Genomic DNA, 23,743 nt, shown 5'->3' with positions numbered 1-23,743 from the left:
TGAGGTCAGGAGTTCAAAACCAGCCTGGCCAACATGGTGAAACCCGGTCTCTACTAAAAATACAAAACCTAGCCAGATGTGGTGTTGGATGCCTGTAATCCCACCTACTCGAATGGCTGAGGCAGGAGAACCGCTTGAACCCAGGTGGCAGAGGTTGCGGTAAGCCGAGATCGCGCCATTGCACTCTAGCCTGGGCAACAGAGCAAGGCTGTATCTCAAAAAAACAAAACAAAAAAATGTTCAATTTAATTTTAAAATAAATCTTAAAACTGCCACAAAGCTTGTAGGACAATATATAGATTTTTTAAAATTATAAATAATTTTATAATTATAAAATTTCATAACAGTATAAAATTATAAATCATAAGAGCATACATAAAGTATGTTTGTTACACACCAAAACACCCAACTACCAAAGGGTAAGAATATTCAATAGAGGCTGGGCGCAGTGGCTCACACCTGTAATCGCAGCACTTTGGGAGGTTGAGGCGGGTAGATCACTTGAGGCCAGGAGTTCAAGACCAACATAGCCAATATGGCTAAACTCTGTTTCTACTAAAAATACAAAAATTAGCCAGGCTTGGTGGCATACGCCTGTGATCCCATTACTCAGGAGGCTGAGGCAGGAGAATTGCTCGAACCTGGCAGACAGAGATTGAAGTGAGCCAAGATCATTCCACTGCACTCCAGCCTGGGTGACACAGTGAGACTCTGTCTCAAAAAAAAAAAAAAAAAAAAAAAAAAAAAAAAAAAAGAATAAGAATACTCAATTGAGTATTAAAAACCTCAAAATTGTGAAAAAATTAAAACTTTGATTAAATTCTAAAACTAGACCCCACTCATTTCAATGATGCAAACGTTTCCAAACTGCATCTTCAAAAAGTAATGTTTTCACTTTTTGATACAGTCTATCTTCAAAAAGTCATGTTTCCAACTGAAAAACACTCAAGCTGTCAAGAGACACTTGATTTCAACCACAGTTCTAAAACTATTCAGCAATGTAACCCTAAAAACACTACTACCCTGAAGCACAAGTTTTCCTACTGAAAGGAAGGAATAATGACTATCCTACCTATACCATAGACCTCCCCAAAAAAGTATATGAAAGTGCTTTACAGCCAGGCACAGTGGTGCATGCCTGTACTCACAGCTACCTGGGAGGCAGAGGCAGGAGAATCACCTAAGCCCAGGAATTCAAGATCATCCTGAGCAATACTGAGACCCTGCTACAAGAAAAGAAAATTTTTTTAACTTTACACATCCACAAGAGACACTCTTTGCAACCTAGGATGCTGCAGAATCATCAATAAAACAATAAATTACTATATGATACTGAAGAAGTAGAAACTGCAAACATTTATGCTGAATCTATTCACTACCAGGGCAAATCTGGGATCTGTTTGTTTTGACTAAACTCTTCATACTGGGTTGGCTGCCTTCCTTTCTCTAAAAGTGAATATGCCAAAACTAAACTCTATTCAAGTGAAGGTTCCAATCAGTTTAGATATTACTGTAAATTCAGCCCCTAGTAACTCATGATCTGTACAGGAAGTAAACCAACCCAAGACCCAACTAAGCCAAAGAGCAACCAAGACAGGCATCCTCAGATTACGGCTCCATCCTCTTATTCTCATATAAAAATATCTCTATTAAAAAACACTCCCCTTCTCTGTTTAGCAATTCTATTTCTCTATTTCTTGTTTTCTACCTCTCAAGAATGAAATCTGAAGGAATTCTCTACTTTTTAAGATTTCCCAATTTCATCCCTCATTGCTAATACCAATTAACCTAGTGACACTTGAGGAACAAGTCACTCACGCTCCTGGCAGAAATTCAGTACTCTTAAAGGAGGAGTTTAAAGATCATGCTAGCCTTTGCTCCTCTAAGAACAGATGGACACAGTAAAAAAAAAAAAAAACACACACACACACACACACACACACACAACACCTGTGCCTGTAATGTTAGCTTCGCATAACACATCCTAAAATGAGTGGGATCCATCAGACCCCTGGGATTTGACCACAAGCTGGGGAAAAGGTTCGTAACCTTAAGATGGTAACAGGAACAATATTCCCACTACAGCAGCATCCCAAGTGGACAGAACAAATTATGGCAGCATCGGAAACCTGGAGAAAGGAATGAGGACTTAAGAAGCAGCTGTTAGTCACTTCCAGGAGAAAAATTAAATACACAGAGAAAATTAGTCCACCAGATTTGGGGAGAGGTCACAAGCAGCCACTGACATAAAAAAAGATGAAAACCAAGCTATTATAGATAAAGGGCACTGCTAGCTCCACCAGGGGTCTCTCTACTGCTTAACAAAGAAGATCAGGTTGAGTAAATGTCCCCTTCCCTCAGCCGGTTCCCTGGACCCACTCTACACTGTTTATTCAAGCCATAACCATTCTTCCAAGCAGATGGCCAATGGTGGTCCTCAGGAATATAAATTAACACAAAGAGCCTTTTGTTGGCTATGTTGTTCCTGGCTCTATTACACCAGACTGACACAGTACCTGATACAGAACAGGCACCGAGTACTCGTTCAACGCCTGAACCTGCCAAACAAATAGATTCAACTGCGTATTCACTGAGTAGCTAGTCTGTTAAAAAAAAAATACTGTTCGATCCATAAAAATGTATAAACATGGTCTCCACTATCAACGGACAAGTACTGAGTGTCAAAGAACAATTGGGGAAAAAAAAAAAAAAAACAGGCCGGGCGCGGTGGCTCAAGCCTGTAATCCCAGCACTCTGGGAGGCCGAGACGGGCGGATCACGAGGTCAGGAGATCGAAACCATCCTGGCTAACACGGTGAAACCCCGTCTCTATTAAGAAATACAAAAAACTAGCCGGGCGAGGTGGCGGGCGCCTGTAGTCCCAGCTACTCGGGAGGCTGAGGCAGGAGAATGGCGTGAACCCGGGAGGCGGAGCTTGCAGTGAGCTGAGATCCGGCCACTGCACTCCAGCCTGGGCGACAGAGCGAGACTCCGTCTCAAAAAAAAAAAAAAAAAAAAGAACAGAGAAAGGCGAATTGGAAAGCAGCAGCAGGTATTTTGAAAGTTGAAAATCTGAAACAGTTGACAGCAATCATTTAGCCTTTATCATTAACAGAAAAAAAAAAAAAAAAAGTCTCCCGAAATGGCATTCTTTCATCAGTAAGAATTTTTTATATTCTATTATTCATTTCTAGGATCAAAGAAACCTATAGATTTAGTGCAATCAGAGAAGAAAATCCTGAAGGGTATTTCTGATTGGGTATGGAAGCTGATAAAACCCACTCTAAAATGTATATGGAATACAAAGGAGCAAGCCAAGACAATATTGAAGAACAAAATAGGAGGCCTATTCTACCAGGCATTAAAATTGATTTTAAAGCTCAGTAATACATTGTAATACTGGTGCAAGGACAGACAAAGGCAACAAATTAACAGTAAGGACTTCCCCGGCAGATCTACACCTACATGTATACCTGATTTACACAGCAGCAGATGTTCTTTTCAATTAAAGAGCTAGGTCAATATGAAGGAAAAAATGAACCTTCACCCATCACAGAAAAAACAATTCCAGGCGAACTATAAACATAAGATGTAAAAGAGTGAAACTTCTTTGTGACCTTAGGGTAGACACAAAGATTTCTTACACAGACCACAAAAAAAGTACTAACCATAAAAGATTAAATTAGACTAAGTCAAAATTAAGATTTATCAAAGACACCACTAAGAGAGTGAGAAAGCGGCCCGGCGCAGTGGCTCATGTCTGTAATCCCAGCATTTTGGGAGGCCAAGGTGGGCGAATCACCTGAGGTTAGGAGTTCAAAACCAGCCTGGCCAACATGGTGAAACCCCTTCTCTACTAAAAATACAAAAGCTAGCTGGGCGTGGTGGCGGGCACCTGTAATCCCAGCTACTCAGGGGACTGAGGCAGGAGAATCTCTTGAACCCGGGAGGCGGAGGTTGCAGTGAGCCGAGATCCCACCACTGTAATCCAGCCTGAGTGACACAGCAAGACCCCGTCTCAAAAAAAAAAAAAAAAAAAAGAGAGTGAAAAAGCACAAAGGCTATAACTATATAAATAGAGTGAAAAGGCGAACCACAAAGTGTAAGAAGATAGTCATAATAAATACATTCAATGAAGGACCTGTATTGAGAGAACACAGGGTAGGCACAGGGTAGCAGCTCATGCCTATAATCCCAGCACTTTGGGAGGCCAAGGTGGGCCGATGGTTTGAGCTCAGGAGTTCGAGACCAGCCTGGGTGACACGGTAAAACCCCAACTCTACAAAAAAATACCAAAATTAACCAGAAGTGGTGGCGCACACCTACAGTCCCAGCTACACAGGAGGATGAAGTTGGAGGACTGCTTGAGCCCAGGAGGTCAAGGTTGCAGTGAGCTGAGACTATGCCACTGCACTCCAGCCTGGGCAACAGAATGACACTCTGCCTCAAAGAAAGAAGAAAAAAAAGGAGAGAATATATAAATAACTCCTAAAAACCAATGAGGAACAAACATAAATAGAAAAACGGACAAAAGAGGTGAACTAGCAAGAGATACACAGATATTCCAAATGGCCAGTAAACATATGAAAAAGTGCTTACCCTCATGAGTCATCAAAGAAGGGCAAATTAAGGCTGGGAGATAATACTGCACAACTACCTGCAAGGCTCACATTTAAAAGTCTGGCCAGAGGCTGGGCGTGGTGGCTCATGCCTGTAATCCCAGCACTTTGGGAGGCTGAGGCAGGCAGATCACCTGAGGTCAGGAGTTTGAGACCAGCCTGACCAACATGGAGAAACCCCATCTCTACTAAAAACACAAAATGAGCTCCGTATGGTGGCACATGCCCGTAATCCTAGCTAAAGGGGAGGCTGAGGCAGGGGAATCACTTGAACCCAGGAGATGGAGGTTGCAGGTGAGCCAAGATTGCGCCATTGCACTCCAGCCTGGGCAACAAGGGCGAAACTCCGTCTCAAAAAAAAAATTAAAAAAAAGTCTGGCGGGGCACCGTAGCTCACGCCTATAATCCCAGCACTTTGGGGGGCTGAGACAGGTGGATCACTTGAGGTCAGAAGTTCAAGACCCGTCTGGCCAACATGATGAAACCCTATTAAAAATACAAAAAAAAAAAAAAAAAAAAACCTGGCACGGTGGTGCATGCCTGTAGTCCCAGCTACACAGGAGGCTGAGGCAGGAGAATCTCTTGAACCCAGGAGGCGGAGGTTGCAGTGAGCCGAGATCATGCCACTGCACTCCAGCCTGGGAGACAGAGTGAGACTCTGTCTCAAAAAAAAAAAAAAAGAATATGCAGAATTGTACTTCTGCTTCTGTCCATAATGCAGTAAAAGTGGTATTAGACATCCTTTTGTCCTAAGCAATTGTACGACTGAAGAAAATATTTGAGACGACTGTTTTCAGGCATTAGACAATAGGCTGTGACCCTTGAGGAAAGAGAAAAACGTAAGGTAAGTTGCATGTTGCCTCCAACTTCCTGCCTGGGGCACCTTCCCAAACACAGTGCAGGGAGATGAAACCTAAACTGATAGCAGCCATTTCTGTGAACTGAGGAAGCAAAGACTTGGATTTGAGGATGCTGAGGCAGGTAGAATTTGTATGGCAAGAAATCTGAGAGAAGATGAGGGCAGGGGTGGGGTAACAGAACACAGAGGTAGGCAGAAGATGGTGGGAGGCATCCTATGGGTCCATGGCTTCCAGATTCTATAAAGTTTAGCAAACAGCAGTGGCTGTGAGGCTGAGAACTGCACAGACACAGAGGTTTCACAGTGCTGGAAAACATTCAAGTACCAGTTCATCCAGGGTGGAGAGACTTTGCTGAGCACTTGTCATTTTGTTTTGATCCCAAAAAGGCCAATCATTAAGTCTAAAGAGTATCCTCTATTGTAAGGGCCGGGTGTCTGGACCGAGGATAAATCCATACTAACAAAGCATAAAACCAAACCTGGCAGGGTCAAACAAACTTAACAACCAGTATAACTCACAGTAATTTAAGTAACTACAGTAACCTAACTATTTGTCAAAACAAAATGAAAACTTACTTAAAGAAAGATAACGAGATTTGAGAATCCCTACAATATAACACCCACATGTCTGGCATACAATCAAAATTATTTAACATGCAAAAATGCAGGAAAATCTGACTTACAATATGCAGAAAAAGCAATAAATAAAAACAGACCCCAAGATGACTCAGATATTTAAATTAGCAGATACGGTCTTTATTACAAATACCTTCTAGGATCTAGAGGAAAAGATAGGCCTAATGAATGAAAACATGGTGAATCTTAGCAGAAAAACACAAACTATAAAAAACAAAAAACAAAAAAACAAAAAAACAAAAAAACAGGCCAGGCACCGTGGCTCACGCCTATAATCCCAGCACTTTAGGAGGCCGAGGCAGGCATATCACCAGGTCAGGAGATTGAGACCATCCTGGCTAACACGGTGAAACCCCATCTCTACTAAAAAAAAAAATACAAAAAAATTAGCTGGGCATGATGGTGGGCACCTGTAGTCCCACCTACTTGGGAGGCTGAGGCAGGAGAATGGCGTGAACCCAGGAGGCGGAGCTTGTAGTGAGCAGAGATCACTCCACTGCACTCCAGGCCTGGGCAACAGAGTGAGACTCCGTCTCAAAAAAAAAAAAACAAAAAACAAAACCAGCCAGGCACAGTGGCTCACACCTGTAATCCCGGCACTTTGGGAGGCCTAGAAGGGCAGATTGCTTGAGCCCAGGAGTTCAAGACCAGCCTGGGTAACATGGTGAAACCCCATCTCTACAAAAAAAAAAAAAATCAGCTGGAGGTGGTGGCGCACGCCCACAGTCCCAGCTACTCAGGAGGCTCAGGTGGGAGAAGAGTTTGAGCCTGGGAGACGGAGGTTGCAGTGAGCTATGATTGCCACTGCACTCCAGCCTGAGTGACAGAGATCTTGTCTCCAAAAAACAAATAAAACAAGAGGCAAAAACTGACAGAATATTTATAGTTATATTTTCAGTCTAAATATTGTTTATTTTCTAAATATTGTACCTTTTCTTTTTCTTCATTAGTCTTACCAGAAGTGTGCCTAGATCAATACTATTTTTCAAAGTTAGCTTTTGGTTTTATTGATCATTTCCATTCTTAATTTGTTTTTATTTTTATTATTCTCTTCTGTGTACTGTGGGATTACTTTGGTTCTCTGGCTTCTTGAGTTACATGCTTAGTTCTCTTGTTCTTTTTCAGTCTTTCCTGCTTTCTAATAAATGCTTAGTCTCACTCTGTCGCCCAGGCTGGAGTGCAATGGCACTATCTCGGCTCACTGCAACCTCCACCCGCCAGGTTCAAGCGATTCTCCTGCCTCAGCCTCCCAAGTAGCTGGGATTACAGGCACCTGCCACCACGCCCAGCTAATTTTTGCATTTTTAGTAGAGGCAGGGTTTCATCATCTTGGCCCAGGCTGGTCTTGAACTCCTGACCTTGTGATTCACCCGCTCAGCCTCCCAAAGTGCTGGGATTACAGGTGTGAGCCACTGCGCCCAGCCGAATAAATGCTTTTAAGACTAAAAGAAGTGATAGAATTAAAGGAAAAAATAAACAAATATATCATTATAGCTGTTGATCTTCAGCATCACTCTCAGTAAAAAAGAGAGATACTGCCCCCCAAAAAACTTCAGCAAAGCTATAGATGAAATATGTAAAAAATAAAAAGTAGGCCGGGCACGGTGGCTCAAGCCTGTAATCCCAGCACTTTGGGAGGCCGAGATGGGCGGATCACGAGGTCAGGAGATCGAGACCATGCTGGCTAACACGGTGAAACCCCATCTCTACTAAAAAATACAAAAAATTAGCCGGGCGAGGTGACGGGCGCCTGTAGTCCCAGCTACTCGGGAGGCTGAGGCAGGAGAATGGCGTGAACCCAGGAGGCGGAGCTTGTAGTGAGCTGAGATCCGGCCACTGCACTCCAGCCTGGGCGACAGAGCGAAACTCCGTCTCAAAAAAAAAAAAAATAAAATAAAATAAAATAAAATAAAATAAAAAGTAAGAATATAGAAGATGTTAAACAAAAGCATGAAACAACTTGATTTATAGAAAACTACACGCAGGCCGGGCGCGGTGGCTCAAGCCTGTAATCCCAGCACTTTGGGAGGCCGAGACAGGCGGATCACGAGGTCAGGAGATCGAGACCATCCTGGCTAACACGGTGAAACCCCGTCTCTACTAAAAATACAAGAAAATTAGCCGGGCGAGGTGGCGGGCGCCTGTAGTCCCAGTTACTCGGGAGGCTGAGGCAGGAGAATGGCGTGAACCCGGGGGGGGCGGAGCTTGCAGTGAGCCGAGATCGCGCCACTGCACTCCAGCCTGGGGCACAGAGCAAGACTCTGTCTCAAAAAAAAAAAAAAAAAAAAAAAGAAAACTACACGCAACAACACATACTCTTTTGAAGTACAAATGGAACATTCGCTAAGACAGGTTATATGCTGGGCCATAAAATTAGTCTCAGTAAATATCAGAAGACTGAAATTTTACAGAGGATGTTCTCTGACCACAATGAAATTAAATTAGAAACCAAGATATCTAGAATTCCCAAATATTTGGAAATCAAACACTTTGATAATGACACATGAAAACTTATGTGACAGAGCTAACACAGTGTTTAGAGGAAATACACAGCTTTAAATGCTTATGTTGGACAACCAAGGTTTGGAATCAATCTAAATTTCTACTTTAAGAAGCCAGAAAAAAGGAACAAATTAAACCCAAAGTAGGCTGGGTGCAAGTGGCTCATGCTATAATCCCAGCGCCTTGGGAGGCCAAGGCAGGAGGATCGCTTGAAGCCAGGAGTTTGAGACCATCCTGGGCAACATAGCGAGACCCCATCTCTAAAAACAAACAAAAAAAATTTTAAGTAAAAGAAAGAAAATAAAGAGCAGAAATCAACAAAATGGAAAACAACTGAGAAAGTTAAATTTTTTTGAAAAGATTAATAAAATTGGTAAACCTTCAGCAAAACTAACTGAAAAGGTGTGTGTGACAGAGAAAGAGAGAAAAAACACAAATTACGAATATGAGGAACGGAAAAAGCGTATCACCACAGACCCTATAGACATTAAAAGGATAACAAGGGAATATTACAAACAAAAACAGGGGAAACTAATCGATGGTGCTAAACTGTAAGACTCTGGGGAGGAGGAGGAAGGCAGGAGTGAAACTGGAAGAGGGCACAAGGCTTTCTGGGGTGTGCTCATAATTCTCTACTTCTCGAGCAAGATAGTGGAACACGGAGGATACATTTTGTGATCATGCATCAAGCTGTACATTTACAATTTGTGCCCCTTTCTGTATGCATATTATATATATTTTTTTAATTGCTTAAAAATCAGGTCGCACAAGGGGGCTCAATCCTGTAATCTTAATACTTTGGGAGGTTGAAGCAGGGGTATCCCCTGAGCCCAGAAGTTCAAGGCCAGCTTGGACACCATAGCAAGACTCTGTCTCTATAAAAATGTTTATTTTAATTAGCCAGGTGTGATAGTGCACACAGCACTTTGGGAGGCCGAGGCGGGTGGCTCACAAGGTCAGGAGATCGAGACCATCCTGGCTAACACAGTGAAATCCCGTCTCTACTAAAAATACAAAAAATTAGCCTGGCGTGGCGGCGTGTGCCTACAGTCCCAGCTGCTGGGGGGGCTGAGGTGGAAGAATGGCATGAAGCCGGGAGCCGTGAGCCGAGATTGCACCACTGCACTCCAGCCTGGGCGATAGAGCGAGACTCCGTCACAAAAAAAAAAAAAAAAAAAAAAGAAGGAAATTCCGACACATGCAACAACAGACGCACCTTTAAAACATGCTAAGTGAGGCTGGGCGCAGTGGCTCATGCCTGTAATCCCCGTACTTTGGGAGGCCAACGCAGGCAGATCACCTGAGGTCAGGAGTTCAAGACCAGCCTGACCAATACGGAGAAATCCCGTCTCTACTAAAAATACAAAATTAGCCGGACGTGGTGGCACATGCCTATAATCCTAGCTACTTGGAAGGGTGAGGCAGGAGAACTGCTTGAACCCTGGGAGGCGGAGGTGGCAGTGAGCCAAGATGGCACCATTGCACTCCAGCCTGGGCAATAAGAGTGAAATTCCGTCTCAAAAAAAAAAAAAAAAAATGCTAAGTGAAAGAAGCCAGACACAAAAGGGCAAATATTGTATTATTATAGCTATATGAAGTCCTAGAATGAGCAAATTCATAGAGAGAAAAAGCATAAAAGTGGTTACCAAGAGGTGGGGAAAGAGGGAAATGGGATATTATTTTTTAATGGTTATAGAGTTTCTACTTAGGATGATGAAAAAATTCTGAAAATGGACAGTGGTGATGATTGTGTCCCTGTGAATATACTTAATGCCACTGAATTACACACCTAAACACGTTAAAATGGTAATTTTTGTGTATATTTTACCACAATAAAAAAATAAACACAGAGGGGAGATGACAAAGGGAACCTTATCATCTAAAAAGCGTTGCAATATGACGTACACGTTGTGCTGCCACTATGGCTCTAGGGCCTATCACCTTCCAAAGTCTACCTGCGGCAAATGTGGCTACCCAACCAAGTACAAGAGGAAGTATGACTGGAGTGCCAAGGCTAAAAGACTAAAGGCCACTGGGACTGGCCGAACGAGGCACCTAAAAAATGTACACCACAGATTCAGGCATGGATTTCCATAAAGGATTAACACCTAAACCCAAGAGGGCAGCTGCTGCAGCAGCCAGTTCATCTCAAGAATTGCCATTTTTTTTTTTTTTAAAGACAGGGTTTCGCTCTGTCGCCCAGGCTGGAGTGCAGTGGCACAATCCCAGGTCGTTGGGATCACAGGTGTGTGTCATCATGCCTGGCTAATTTTTTAGAGATGGGTTTTCACCATGTTGGCCAGGCTGGTCTCAAACTCCTCAGCTCAAGTGATCCGCCCAGCTTGGCCTCCTAAAGTGCTGGGATTACAGGCATGAGCCACCGAGCCCAGCCAAGAATTTCAATAAATGTAGCCTCACAATTAATGTTCTGGTTTTTAAAAGTACAAAAATAAATAAATAAAATAAACATATATAAGTTTATTCACTGGCAAAGAAACCCCAGAACTAGATAAAAAGTCCTCAGATACATAAGAAAATAAGTTAACTATTTGAGAACTTTCATTCCTTATAAGTGAATAAAAAGTTTAATTTCTTATTTAGTCCATTTAATATAATTCTTATCAAGAATTTTTTTTTATGGAGAGCCCATGTATTCGGCATTATGCTGGGGAAATAGAAAATGAGATGAAACCTGCATTCACAAGCTTGCAGTTTACTTGAGGAGTTCGAGGATGCAGTGAACAGTGATCACATCATTGTACTCGAGCCTGGGCCACAAAGCAAGACCTTATCTCTTAAAAATTTTTTTAAAAGATTGGGCGCGGTGGCTCACGCCTGTAATGCCAGCACTTTGGGAGGCTGAGGCAGGCGGATCACAAGGTGAGGAGATCGAGACCATCCCGGCTAACACAGTGAAACCCTGTTTCTACTAAAAATACAAAAATTAGCCAGGCGCGGTGGCTCACGCCTGTAATTCCAGCACTTTGGGAGGCCCAGGCGGGCGGATCACGAGGTCAGGAGATCGAGACCATGGTGAAACCCCATCTCTACTAAAAATACAAAAAATTAGCCGGGCAAGGTGGTGGGCGCCTGTAGTCCCAGCTACTCGGGAGGCTAAGGCAGGAGAATGGCGTGAACCTGGGAGGCGGAGCTTGCAGTGAGCTGAGATTGCGCCACTGCACTCCAGCCTGGGTGACAGAGCAAGACTCAGTCTCAGGAAAAAAAAAAAAAAAAAAAATTAGCTGGGCATGGTGGCAGGCACCTGCAGTCCCAGCTACTCCAGAGGCTGAGGCAGGAGATGGCATGAAGCCGGGAGGTGGAGCTTCCCGTGAGCCGAGATCGTGCCACTGCACTCCAGCCTGGGTGACAGAGCGAGACTCCATCTCAAAAAAAAAAAAAAAAAAAAAGTTAAAAATAAGTTACAAAATAAAAAACAAACCTACCTACGTTTCAACACTCTCTTCCATGAAACTCACATAAAACTAAGGAAATACTACTGGGCAGTATATGATTACGCATTCATTTGTGTTGCAGAAGAGTTACAAGGGCAGAAGTTACAGAAAATTAATGAAGACCAGAGATGTAAAATATGGTTTCAGAAGGGAGGTGGGACTGGAAGAGAGTGTTGAAAGGTTAAATAGGGGTTTTTTTGTTTGTTTGTTTTTTACTTTTAAGGGATAGGGTCTTGCTTTATCACACAGGCTGGAATACAATGATATGATCACAGTTCACTGCAGCCTTGAACTCCTGGACTCAAGTGATCCTTCTGCCTCAGCCTCCCAAGTAGCTAGACAAGCACATGACACTATTATGCCTAGCTAACTTTTTTATTTTTAGTAGTAATAGGGTGTTGCTATGTTGCCCAGGCTGCTCTCTGAAACTCCTGGTCTCAGAGGATCGTCCCACCTTCGGTTCCCAAAGTGCTGAGATTGTAAGTGTGAGCCACTGTACCTGGCCAGCAGGTAGGATCTGAACACAGGGGAGTGACATCAGAGGCACAACCACCAAAAAGGCAGGGATGAACACAGTAAGGAGTCAGGGAACCGCAGAGGCACAGGGCAGAGAAGGCTTTCGGAAGACCACCTCTTGCCGAAGCCCATCATAAGTACCATTTTAATCTTTTTACCCCCAGTCAGAAAATATGCCTGACACATTCCTATGGGTTTAATTCCCAGCTAAATCATGTTTTTTTTTTTTTTTTTTTTTGAGACGGAGTCTTGCTCTGTAGCCCGGGCTGGAGTGCAGTGGCCAGATCTCAGCTCACTGCAAGCTCCGCCTCCCGGGTTTACGCTATTCTCCTGCCTCAGCCTCTGGAGTAGCTGGGACTACAGGCACCCACCACCTCGCCCGGCTAGTTTTTTGTATTTTTTAGTAGAGACGGGGTTTCACCGTGTTAGCCAGGATGGTCTCGATCTCCTGACCTCGTGATCCGCCCGTCTCAGCCTCCCAAAGCGCTGGGATTACAGGCTTGAGCCACCGCGCCCGGCCTAAATCATGTTAATACATCCCTCTCCCTCTCACTCAAAAAATGCATCTATTTGCAACACACTTCACAACACATCAGTGTGTTCACACTTGGAGATATGAAGCACAAGCACGGTTATGTCCTTAACTGACACAAAATGATTTCACATTTTCTCCCACTTCTATTTTTTTGACAACATGCTTCATTTAAATGAAGTAAAGCTCTTTTGGTCAAATCATCTTTGATCATCTTTCTTTACTTACCCCACAATTGAAACTTCTGTTTTCTTCTACATTACAAATTTCTTAAAATGGGCAGTAAGGTTTCATGAAAAATAAGAAGGCCATACAAAATGTATTAGACTATTGGAAACAATTGTGTGCCTATAAAAAAATGTGCATACACGGCCAGGTGCAGTGGCTCACATGCGTGATCCCATTGCTTTGGGAGGCCAACGCAGGAGGATCACTGGAACCCAGGAGTTCAAGGCTGCAGTGAGCTATGATTGTGCCACTACACTCCAGTCTGGGTGACAAAGTAAGACCCCGTCTCTAAAATAAAACAAAGTACATACCTCCAATTTTGCATTTTCACAGCCTATGTACCACAGTCCAATCCCTAGCATTAAGTAGATGGATATAATCTTTCCAAATAACTTTTTTTTTTTTTGAGATGGAGTCTCGCTCTATTGCTCAGGCTGGAGTGCAGTGGTGTGATCTTGGCTCACTGCAATTTCCGCCTCCCAGGTTCAAGCCATTCTCCTGCCTCGGTCTCCTGGGTAGCTGGGATTACAGACACAAACCACCAAGCTCTGCTAATTTTTGTATTTTTAGTAGAGATGGGGTTTCACCATGTTGGTCAGGCTGGTCTTGAACTCCTGACCTCAGGTGATCTGCCCACTTCGGACTCCCAAAGTGCTGGGATTACGGGCGTTAGCCACTGCGCCCGGCCTGTTCAAATAACCTCTTTGAGAATCTGATGGCCAGGCGCCATGGCTCACGCTTGAAATCCCAGCACTCTGGGAGGTCGAGCCAGGCGGATCACGAGGTCACGAGACTAAAACCATCCTGGCTAATAGGGTGAAACTCCGTCTCTACTAAAAACACAAAAAATTAGGCTGAGGTAGGAAGAAGAATTGCTTGAACCCGGGAGGTAGAGGTTGCAGTGAGCTGAGATCATGCCACTGCATTCCACTCTGGGCAACAGAGCAAGACTCTGTCTCAAAAAAAAAAAAAAAAAAAAAAAAAAGATTCTGACAAATTTAACTTTAATGCCTATAGGATCCAATAATTGCACTTCCTCCCACCTTCTAATGTATACAGATACTTAGTATAATTTTTCCTTTTTTTTTTTTTTTTGAGACAGGGTCTCACTCTGTCACCCAGACTGGAGTGCGATGGCACCATTACGACTCACTGCAGCCTTGGCTTCCCAGGCTCAGGTGATTCTCCCACTTCATCCACTTGAGTAGCTGGGATTACAGGCGCGTACCACCACGCCCAGTTAATTTTTTGTACTGTTAGTAGAGATGGGGTTTCGCCATGTTGCCCAGGTTGGTCTTGAATTCCTGGGCTCAAGTGATCCATCTGCCTTGGCCTCCCAAGGTGCTGGGATTACAGGCATGAGCCACCACACCTGGCCTCAGTATAATTTTAAGAGTAATGAGAATTACAGTGTTGGTTTTGTTTTTTTAAGACAGAGTCTTGCTCTGTCGCCCACACTGGAGTGCGGTGGCATGATCTTGGCTCACTGCAACCTCTGCTTCCCAGGTTCAAGTGATCCCCCTGCCTCAGCCTCCCATGTAGGTGGGACTATAGGTGTGCGCCACCATGCCGACTTATTTTTGTATTTTTAGTAGAGACGAGGTTTCACCATGTTGGCCAGGGTGGTCTTGAACTCCTGACCTCAAGTGATCCGCCCACTCTGGCCTCCTAAAGTGCTGGAATTACAGGCATGAGCCACAGCGCCCAGCCTACAGTGTTGATTTATCAAGTTTCTATTATTTTAAATAAAGTTTTGAGAAGCATAAAGTAGTTTTAACTGATAGTAAATATATATACATTTTTTTAGACAGGGTCTTGCTCTGTTGCCCAGGCTGGAGTGCAGTGGTGCAATCACAGCTTACCACTGCAGCCTCGACCTCCATTTTAATAAAAGGCAACTCTATTCTCCCAGTTATTCGCTTCAAAAACCTGAGAGTCACACTTGGCCCCTCTCACACCCCCATATCCCACATCTAATCCGAGAGCAAATTTTCTCAGTTCTGACCCTCCATCCAGTGCCACCACTTTGGTCCAAGCATCATCACCCTTATCTGGCTCCGTGCAATCAACGCCCCCGTGGAATCCCTGCTCCCTTGTTCTCCTTCAGATCATAGCAGCCAGAGAGATTCTATGTAATATTAAAACATACATCAGATAGTATAGCTCCCTTGGAAAATTCTCCAAGGCCTTCCCACATCACATGAATCAAAGTCAAAATCCTTGAAATGGCCAATGAGGCCACCCTCTCCTTCAGCCATTCTCTTCCCACCCTCCATTTTACCTCCTGCATCTCTCCTTTTGCTCTCTGCTCCACTGCAGTGGCCTCTAGGCTGCTCCTTGAAACTAGCAAGCTCTGCCTCAGGTCTCTGCATCCTGGTTCCCTCGGGCCTGAAATGCTTTCACATATTTCAACAGGGCTTGCCGCTCACCTTCCTCCTTCGGGTCTTTAATCAAATGCCACCCTCTCAGGCCTCTCTAGCCACCCTAACTAAAATTACACCTCCTACCCCATTCCCTGTCCCCTTCTCTATGTTATTCTTCTCCTCCGCACATATCAGTAACAAATCTGTATTTTATTTACTTATTTATGATGTGTCTCCTCCCACTAGAATGTAAGTCCTAGGAGGGCAGGGATTGTTTCGTTTACAAATATATATATCATCAGTGACCAGAACACTACCTGTCATAGTCTGTGCTCAATAAATGTGTGTTGAAGAAACAAGGAAACACTAAGGAAAAAGTTGACTACTAAATGCTTTCAATTGTTTTACCAACTCTCCCAAAAGTGAAGTTTCTTAGTCAAGCCACTGAAATTTGAAAGGAACATATGGTGCATGAAATATTTAATAACACGGTTTCCTTTTTTCCCTTGTAGATATGACTAGCCCTTTGACCCTGAATGATTCTGGCAAAAAGTTGCCATCTGCCCACTCTTTCAGATTCATCATCAACAACCACCACCAATGCTATTCTTGGCTTCCAGATCCATGTCTAATCCAACACTGTATATTTCTGAATAACACAAAATAACATGGTATTCCCTTAGAAAAAGAATACCCAGGGTCCAAAGAAATTGGTTTGACACAACTTAAGCAAATTCTTTCATAAAAAGGGATCTGAAAAAAGTGACAGGTTAGACTGCCATCAATTCAGTTTTTATTTTTACTTATTTATTTATTTTGAGATGGAGTCTCACTCCGTCACCCAGGCTGGGAGTGCAGTGGCACAATCTCAGGTCATTGCAACCTCCACCGCCCGGGTTTAAGCAATTCTCCTGTCTCAACTTCCCGAGTAGCTGGAACTACAGGCACCTGCCACCATGCCCAGCTAATTTTTTGTATTTTCAGTAGAGATGGGGTTTTACCTTGTTGGTCAAGCTGGTCTCAAACTCCTGACCTCAGGTGATTCACACGCGGCAGCCTCCCAAAGTGCTGGGATTACAGGTATGAGCCACCGTGCCTGGCTTCAGTTTTTAAATCTTCGTATTTTTTGTATTACAAGATAACCCAAGTTTGTTGTTAAAAGACACTTGGAACATCACACAAACCAAAAAGAGAAAGTCTTCTCCTATTCCACCTAAAGCTCAAGTCCCTAGAGATAAAAATTTTGGTCTAAAATCCTTCCATACCTTTTTTTCCTGGACATACATCAACAGTTATTTTTGTTTTACAAAAATGGGGCCATACCATAAAGAATGATTTTCAAATTGCTTTTTTTCTACTCACCACAACACAGACATCATTCAGTGTTAGTACTTTAGCAACAAACATCCCTATGTGCCTTCTTGATAGACTTTCTACAGCAATGGTTCTCAAACTTTTTTTGAGATGGGGTCTTGCTCTGTCACCCAGGCTGGAGTGCAGTGGCATGATCATGGCTCACTGCAGCACTGGCCTCCCGAGCTCAAGTGACCCTCCCACCTCAGCCACTCAAGTAGCTGGGAACACAGGTGTGACACCACGCCTGGCTAATTTTTTTTGTTCTTGTTGTAGAGACAGGGTCTTATGTTGTCCAGGCTGATCCTGAACTCCTGGACTCAAGCGATCCACCTGCCTTTGGCCTCCCAGAGTGTGAAATTACAGGCATGAGTCACAGTGCCTGGCCTCAAACTTTTTAATCTCAGGCCCTTGTCACACTCTTGAAAAATCACTGAAGGCCCCAAAGAGCCTTAGTTTGTGTAGGTTATCTCATCAATAGTTACCATATTAGAAATGAATACTGAAATTTAAAAAAATAATTATTCATTTAAAAACAAATATTTTTATTACTGGAAAATAACTGTTTTCTCCCCCAAAAACAGACTTTCTAGATAACCACAGATATTGTTCTTTGATGCTACGTCAAAACATGGTAAATAGTAGTTTCTTTTTTTTTTTTTTTTTTTTTGAGACGGAGTCTCGCTCTGTCACCCAGGATGAAGTGCAGTGGCGCTTTCTCAGGTCACTGCAACCTCTGCCCCCCAGGCTCAAGATATTCTCCTGCCTCAGCCTCCCAAGTAGCTGAGATTACAGGTGCACGCCACCACGCCCATCTAATTTTTGCACTTTTAGTAGAGATGGGGTTTCACCACGTTGGCCAGGCCAGTTTCAAACTACTGACCTCAAGTGATCCGCGCCTGCCTCATCCTCCCAAAGTGCTGGGATTACAGGTGTGCGCCACCGCACCCAGCCAGGAATTTCTTTTTTTTTTTTTTTTTTTTTTTTTTTTTTTTTGAGACAGAGGTTTGCTCTTGTTGCCCAGGCTGGAGTGCAATGCATGATCTCGACTCACTGCAACCTCTACCTCCCGGGTTCAAGCAATTCTCCTGCCTCAGCCTCCCAAGTAACTGGGATTACAGCATGTGCCACCACGCCCGGCTAATTTTGTATTTTTAGTAGAGACTGGGTTTCTCCATGTTAGTCAGCCTGGTCTTGAATTCTATACCTGAGGTGATCTGCCCACTTTGGCCTCCCAAAGTGCTGCGATTACAGGCATGAGCCACTGCGCCTGGTCTAGCCAGGAATTTCTTAAAGGCTGGGTGCCATGCAGAATCTGAAACCCTACCAATGAACTGCATTCTTTTTTTTTTTCCTCCAGAGACATGGTCTCCCTCTATTGCCCAAATTGGAATGCACTGGTGTGTTCACGGCTCACTGCAGCCTCAACTCTCTGGCTCCAGTGGGAGCCTGGCTAATTTTTTAAATTTTTGTAGAGGTAAGATCTCACTAGATTTCATGGCTGGTTTCGAACTCCTGACCTCAGGTGATCCACCCACCTCAGCCTACCAAAGTGCTGGGATTACAGGCGTAAGCCACTGCACCTGGCCTCCATTTTGCACTTTGAATGGATCTTTAACCTGTGCATGATTTTATATCATGCATTGATCATTTAGAAAATACTGGTTTGGCTGGGCATGGTGGCTCACACCTGTAATCCCAGCATTTTGGGAGGCTGAGGTGGCCAGATCATTTGAAGTCAAGAGTTCAAGACCAGCCTGGCTAACATGGTGAAACTCCATCTCTACTAAAAATACAAAAAAGTATTCACTTGTGGTGGTGCGTGCCTGTAATCCCAGATACTCGGGAGGCTGAGGCACTAGAATTGCTTAAACCTGGGAGGCGGAGGTTGCAGTGAGCCAAGATCACGCCGCTATACTCCAGCCTATATAACATAGCAAGACTCTATCTCAAAAACAAACAAAAAAGAAAATATTGATTTACTGATTTATGTAGATCTTCCAAATAATACATTTCATTATATTAAAATATGGCATCTGTAAATATTACCACCAATCTCTATATCACAGTGGCAGATAAAAATTCTCCATTAGCTGGGCATGGTGGTGCACACCTGTAATCCCAGCTACTTGGGAGGCTGAGACAGGAGAATCGCTTGAACCTGAGAGGCAGAGGTTGCAGTGAGCCGAGATTGCACCATTGCACTCCAGCCTGGGTGACAAGAGCGAAACTCTATCTCGAAAAGGAAAAAAGACAAAAATTCTCTAAAATCCTAATTTTCACTGGAAAGCTAAAATTTCGTCATCGGCAACAAATACTACCTGGTGTTTTCTTCGAAAGATTCCTTCATACGCTTTTTAGTTTGAATAACCATAGACTCATAGTTTCAAGTAAACATGGTAGTCCATGACAAAAGTGGCTAGTTCAGTTTGCAACCCAATCACCGAAGTGCTTTTCCTGGAGATAACCATTATACTTTACTACACAGTATAAGTGCTTGATGCATACCTCCCTTTTTAATCCACAGAATATTAAGAAGACATACACAAGGGTCAAAATTTAATAAAATTAATAATTTTTGCTGCTTCATCAAGGTATTTTCCAGTGAAAACTGGTCAGGCGCAGTGGCTTATGCCTGTAATCCCAGCACTTCGGGAGGCTGAGGCTGGTGAATCACCTGAGGTCAGGAGTTCAGGACCAGCCTGGCCAACATGGCGAAACCCCGTCTCTAATAAAAACAAAAATTAGCCAGGCGTCAGTGGCACGTGCCTGTAGTCCCAGTTACTTGGGAGGCTGAAGCAGGAGAATCGCTTGAACCCGGGAGGCAGAGGTTACAGTGAGCCGAGATCGCAATACTGCACTCCAGCCTGGGTGACACAGAGCGACTCTGACTCAAAAAAAAAAAAGATATTTTTCAGTGAAAAGTGGATGTGTGTGTGTGTGTGTGTGTGTGTGTGTGTGTATTTTTTTAAGTGTGAGTGCATGTCATGAAGAATGCAATGACTGCAAGTACAGTTAGGTGCCACAACCCTGATTCATGCTAAGACACCTGCTTTACTTTGGTACCATTAGTGCAAACGTCAACACAGCAAAAGAGACAAGATCTTGGTGCTCTATTAACATGAAAACAGTTTCAGCCTCTCAACCCCTGAAGGGATATCAGGGACACGTAGGGAACTACACTGCTTTCTATACCAGCTTCCCGGAATGAGATTACTGGGTCACTGGCACATACATTTCAAATTCTGATAAGTTCCGCCAAAGCTCTCCAAAAAGTCTGTACCAATTTTCACTATGTAAGGTGCATGACCATCACAAGTTAAAATGTAAATAATTCACTTTTTAAATCCTGAATTTGGGAGCCATCATAACACATGACCATATTGGCTTGCCTAAAAACAAAGCTAAAATAGAATTAATGTTTCAAGGCAAAGTAAAATCCAAGCACCCGGATTTATTTAGATGGAGTGAGTATTTTCTTGTAAGCAAGTAAAACTTCAACCGTCAAATGCAAGTTCATCCAACAGAAGCCTTTGTTGATTGCAGTCACCCAATGTTAAGAAGTATTTCTGAATGAATTTCAAACTATAAGCCACTGGCACACTTGATACGTTTGCTTATAGGATAGGTGGGCTCAATTGATTTTTTAATATAAAGGACACAATCTGAAAAATGGCAGGCTGCAACAGTACAAACAGTAACCCTAATTAATTGGTTATAGACATTAGTGTAAGCCGACCCTTAGCTTTAACTTCACACAGAATTACTGGACATGAATAACATAAAATGTGCTGTCAGCACTCAAATGCCAAATATGTTCATAAAAATGTCAAAGACAACTTTTATTGGCCCAAATGTCACTCTCAACAGGGAGAAGAGAGGATGAAAGCCTTATCAACGAGGAAGGGATTACTCCTATGGAAGGTAAGACAGAAGCTGTGTATCTAAAATTAATAAGGAATGCTGCCTCCCCACTTGATTTTTCCCACATGGCTCCAAAGTGAGTATTTTCAAGTCCCACTTATGATGGAAAAGGTCAAGGATATTAGCATCAACCAGTATCTATGATTCTTAACTTTACCAGAAAAACAAACCACTTTGAGAATATGATAAAAGCTCTCTGTAGACAAAGCAGTAAAGAATCCATGCATGTCAGAAGAGCCCTTGACTTCGGTGAGAGCAGAATCACAGAACCATGCATCCTAAGAAACAACTGAAGTCCAGCCCCTCAGGAAACTGAAGCCCTGGAACAGTAAAATGGCTTGTCCAAGGTCAACAGTGAATTCGCAGAGGAAGCAGGCAAGAAATAAGCAACTCAAATAGATTCTGAATAAAGCCGAACTCACGAAGTAACTTTTTCTTATACAAAGTAAGTTTCACCAGAAACTTGAGAGATAACTAAAGTAACAAATGTATTAAGTGGAATTGGAAGGAACTGTCGCAAGTACTATTGTTCAAAGTTCCTTGAAGGCCTAAGATGAACGCATGAGGAAAATAATGAGCAGAAATTTTGAAAAGCACTCACCATGTTCCACAAAAACATTGCAGTGTGGACCCCCATGCCTCGATGATTCCTTCTTCCCTGCTCCTTTGATAAAATGCAGGGCAGGCAAGCTTGGCCTTCTTTGGTCCCCAAGAACTTTTCCAGGCTGCTGCCCCATAAAGTAATAATGGGTACCCCTTTCCAGAAGAGGGTTCACGATCTTCCAGAACGGTCAGAGAGCGTAGAGGCAAATGGCATATACGCAGGATTTCACATTCGCTGCATCTCCACAAGTCAGCAATTGAAGTCAATCAGAGAAAGACCTCTTCCATAACAAAAGGAAGCACTTTTTTTAGGTTGACACTTGCAAGCAGGAGTTCCAATTATTTTCGCAGTTTATCAATTTTAAGTAATGTAATTGCAGTGTTACCCAAAAGTTTCTCGACTTTTTTTTTTTTTTTTTTTAACGGGCTGAATAACAATTTCTTTTCAAGAAGAAAAACCTAAGCAGAAATATTCACAGGGGATGCTGAAAAGGGTCAATAATGCTAGTCATTTCAATTCCCACATATAAAGGAAACGCTGATCGTCTTTGGCTACTCCTCCAGAACTTTTCCTGTGGAAGTCACCAACCTCCTATCTTAGCTTCTTCATCTTCCAACAAATTTCCTGCCGAACTAGTGGCCGCTCTCGCTTCTCTGCTCTGCTCTCCGGAAAAGGACACGGGTCACCCAGATTTCAGCGAGTTTGCCCTCGACTCTGACGAAAAGGAATGCATTGCCAGCAACTTTTAAGTCCGCTTTTTAAAAGGCCTGTGGAACCAATCCAGACTTTTCCTTTGCATTAAAGTTTTTGGCTGACCTGAGACTAAGGGGGCCGTAGGTGACATTGGAAGAAGTCAGGGCATTAGAGGCTCGCGGGAGCCACCTTGGGGGAAGGGGAGACCCCTTGACAGCAGGGAGGGATTTGAATGAGAGGCTCTGTGGCCAAAGTTGGGGCCGGGATCCGGAACAAGGGGCGGCTCGGGGCTGAGGGAGGCTGCCGGGGCGCGGCACGGGCGGCTTACTCCAGGGCGACGCTCTTCCACGCCTCGGAAAACGGGGTGTCCCAAGCTGAGGGTAACAGACCACCCCCAGTGTCCCAAAGCCGGGGTGGAGCTGTAAGGGACGAAGGACTCTCGCGGCCCAGACAGCGGAAGGCGGGCGCCGTGTAGAGGAGGCCCGGCCGCCTCAGCTGCCCCAAGCCCGGGGGTCTCTGCCTGAGACACCCTCTCCCCCGGCCCCGGACGCTGACACCACCACCGCCCTCAGGCAGTCACATCCCCAGAGCTCCGCCGAGGAACCCAGCCGCCCCCCGCCGGTAGGGGCCGTGGACAGCGGAGGGGCTCCTCAGTCGCAGCACCCGGGAACCGGCTCCGGCTCCAGCGCTGCTCAGGCACAGACACCGACCCCCGCGGCCGCCATGATGGATTACGAGCCGCTCCACAACGAGGCCAGGCCCCGCCCTCGGCCCCGCCCACGACGACGTCCGGAGCCCGCCTCAAGGGGACCCGGATGCCCTCAGGGCCGCTTTCCCGGGACACCGCCGCGCGTCCCGGCTCTGGTCCCACTGCCTGCGAAAGCCGGGCCCGGCACGACCTTTTAAATGTGGCTTCTTTGAGCGCAAGGTGAGTGATAAGGAAGCACCCGCCTCCTCTGTATTGTCATTGGCCTCCGAGAATCCGGGTCGGGCCTCTTTCCCCCGTCCCATTGGCCAATGGGGGCAGTAGGGCTGGATCTCCCAGCCAACCGTGTTCGGCGCAGTCCGCGGTGCGTCCCGGGAGTTGTGGTCCCACGGCACCCGCGCGAGTCCTCCCGCACCGAGACTCCTGGCCCGGACCCCGACCGCTGGGCCTCGCCCCGCCCTCCTGGGACCTGGTGGACTCTCCCCGGCCGAGCGTCGGCTGGACCGCGTCTCCCCGGCGCGAGTAGTAAGACCGGGACAAAGCGAGGGAAAAACTGCGGATTGGATTTTCCTGGAACCGGAATCGGATGATTTCCTTCAGTCTCTAAGGGAGAAAATGTGGCTTGCTCCTAGAAGCCAAGGTTTTTGGTGCCTCTCAACCCCTTCACCCTCCAAAAAGCATAAATATTAGAACTAGCGGACGGGGCGCGGTGGCCCACGCCTGTAATCCCAGCACTTTGGGAGGTCGAGGCGAGCG

At 44.6% G+C, this 23,743-nt stretch overlaps 2 protein-coding genes and 1 pseudogene across 3 annotated transcripts in view; 1 reads left to right on the top strand and 2 right to left on the bottom strand.

The window, feature by feature from the left end:
- The window catches only part of LOC105464039 (ABL proto-oncogene 1, non-receptor tyrosine kinase), a 186,385-nt gene extending 163,950 nt beyond the window's left edge, over positions 1 to 22,435 (bottom strand). For both annotated transcript variants that reach the window (XR_976636.2, XM_011711661.2), the window contains exon 1: positions 21,586 to 22,435. Coding sequence is in view for 1 of the 2 variants with exons in the window: in XM_011711661.2 (XP_011709963.2) it covers positions 21,586 to 21,721 (136 nt within the window). In the remaining variant the exon portion in view is untranslated. The remainder of the gene's footprint in view (positions 1 to 21,585) is intronic.
- On the top strand, positions 10,474 to 16,229 carry LOC112423512 (large ribosomal subunit protein eL37 pseudogene; annotated as a pseudogene).
- Positions 22,334 to 22,432, bottom strand: LOC139358230 (uncharacterized). Its single transcript, XM_071078443.1, has one exon. The coding sequence runs from the start codon at positions 22,430 to 22,432 to the stop codon at positions 22,334 to 22,336; it is 99 nt and encodes a 32-aa protein (XP_070934544.1).
- Positions 22,436 to 23,743: the final 1,308 nt, after the last annotated feature.

The sequence above is a fragment of the Macaca nemestrina genome, chromosome 14, assembly GCF_043159975.1.
Source record: "Macaca nemestrina isolate mMacNem1 chromosome 14, mMacNem.hap1, whole genome shotgun sequence".
NCBI classification, from domain to species: Eukaryota; Metazoa; Chordata; class Mammalia; order Primates; family Cercopithecidae; genus Macaca; species Macaca nemestrina.
This window is presented reverse-complemented; position numbering and strand designations above follow the sequence as displayed.

Coding starts and splice junctions, on each gene's coding strand:
- LOC139358230 (XM_071078443.1), bottom strand. CDS start 22,432: ATGTCACCTACGGCCCCCTTAGTCTCAGGTCAGCCAAAAACTTTAATG.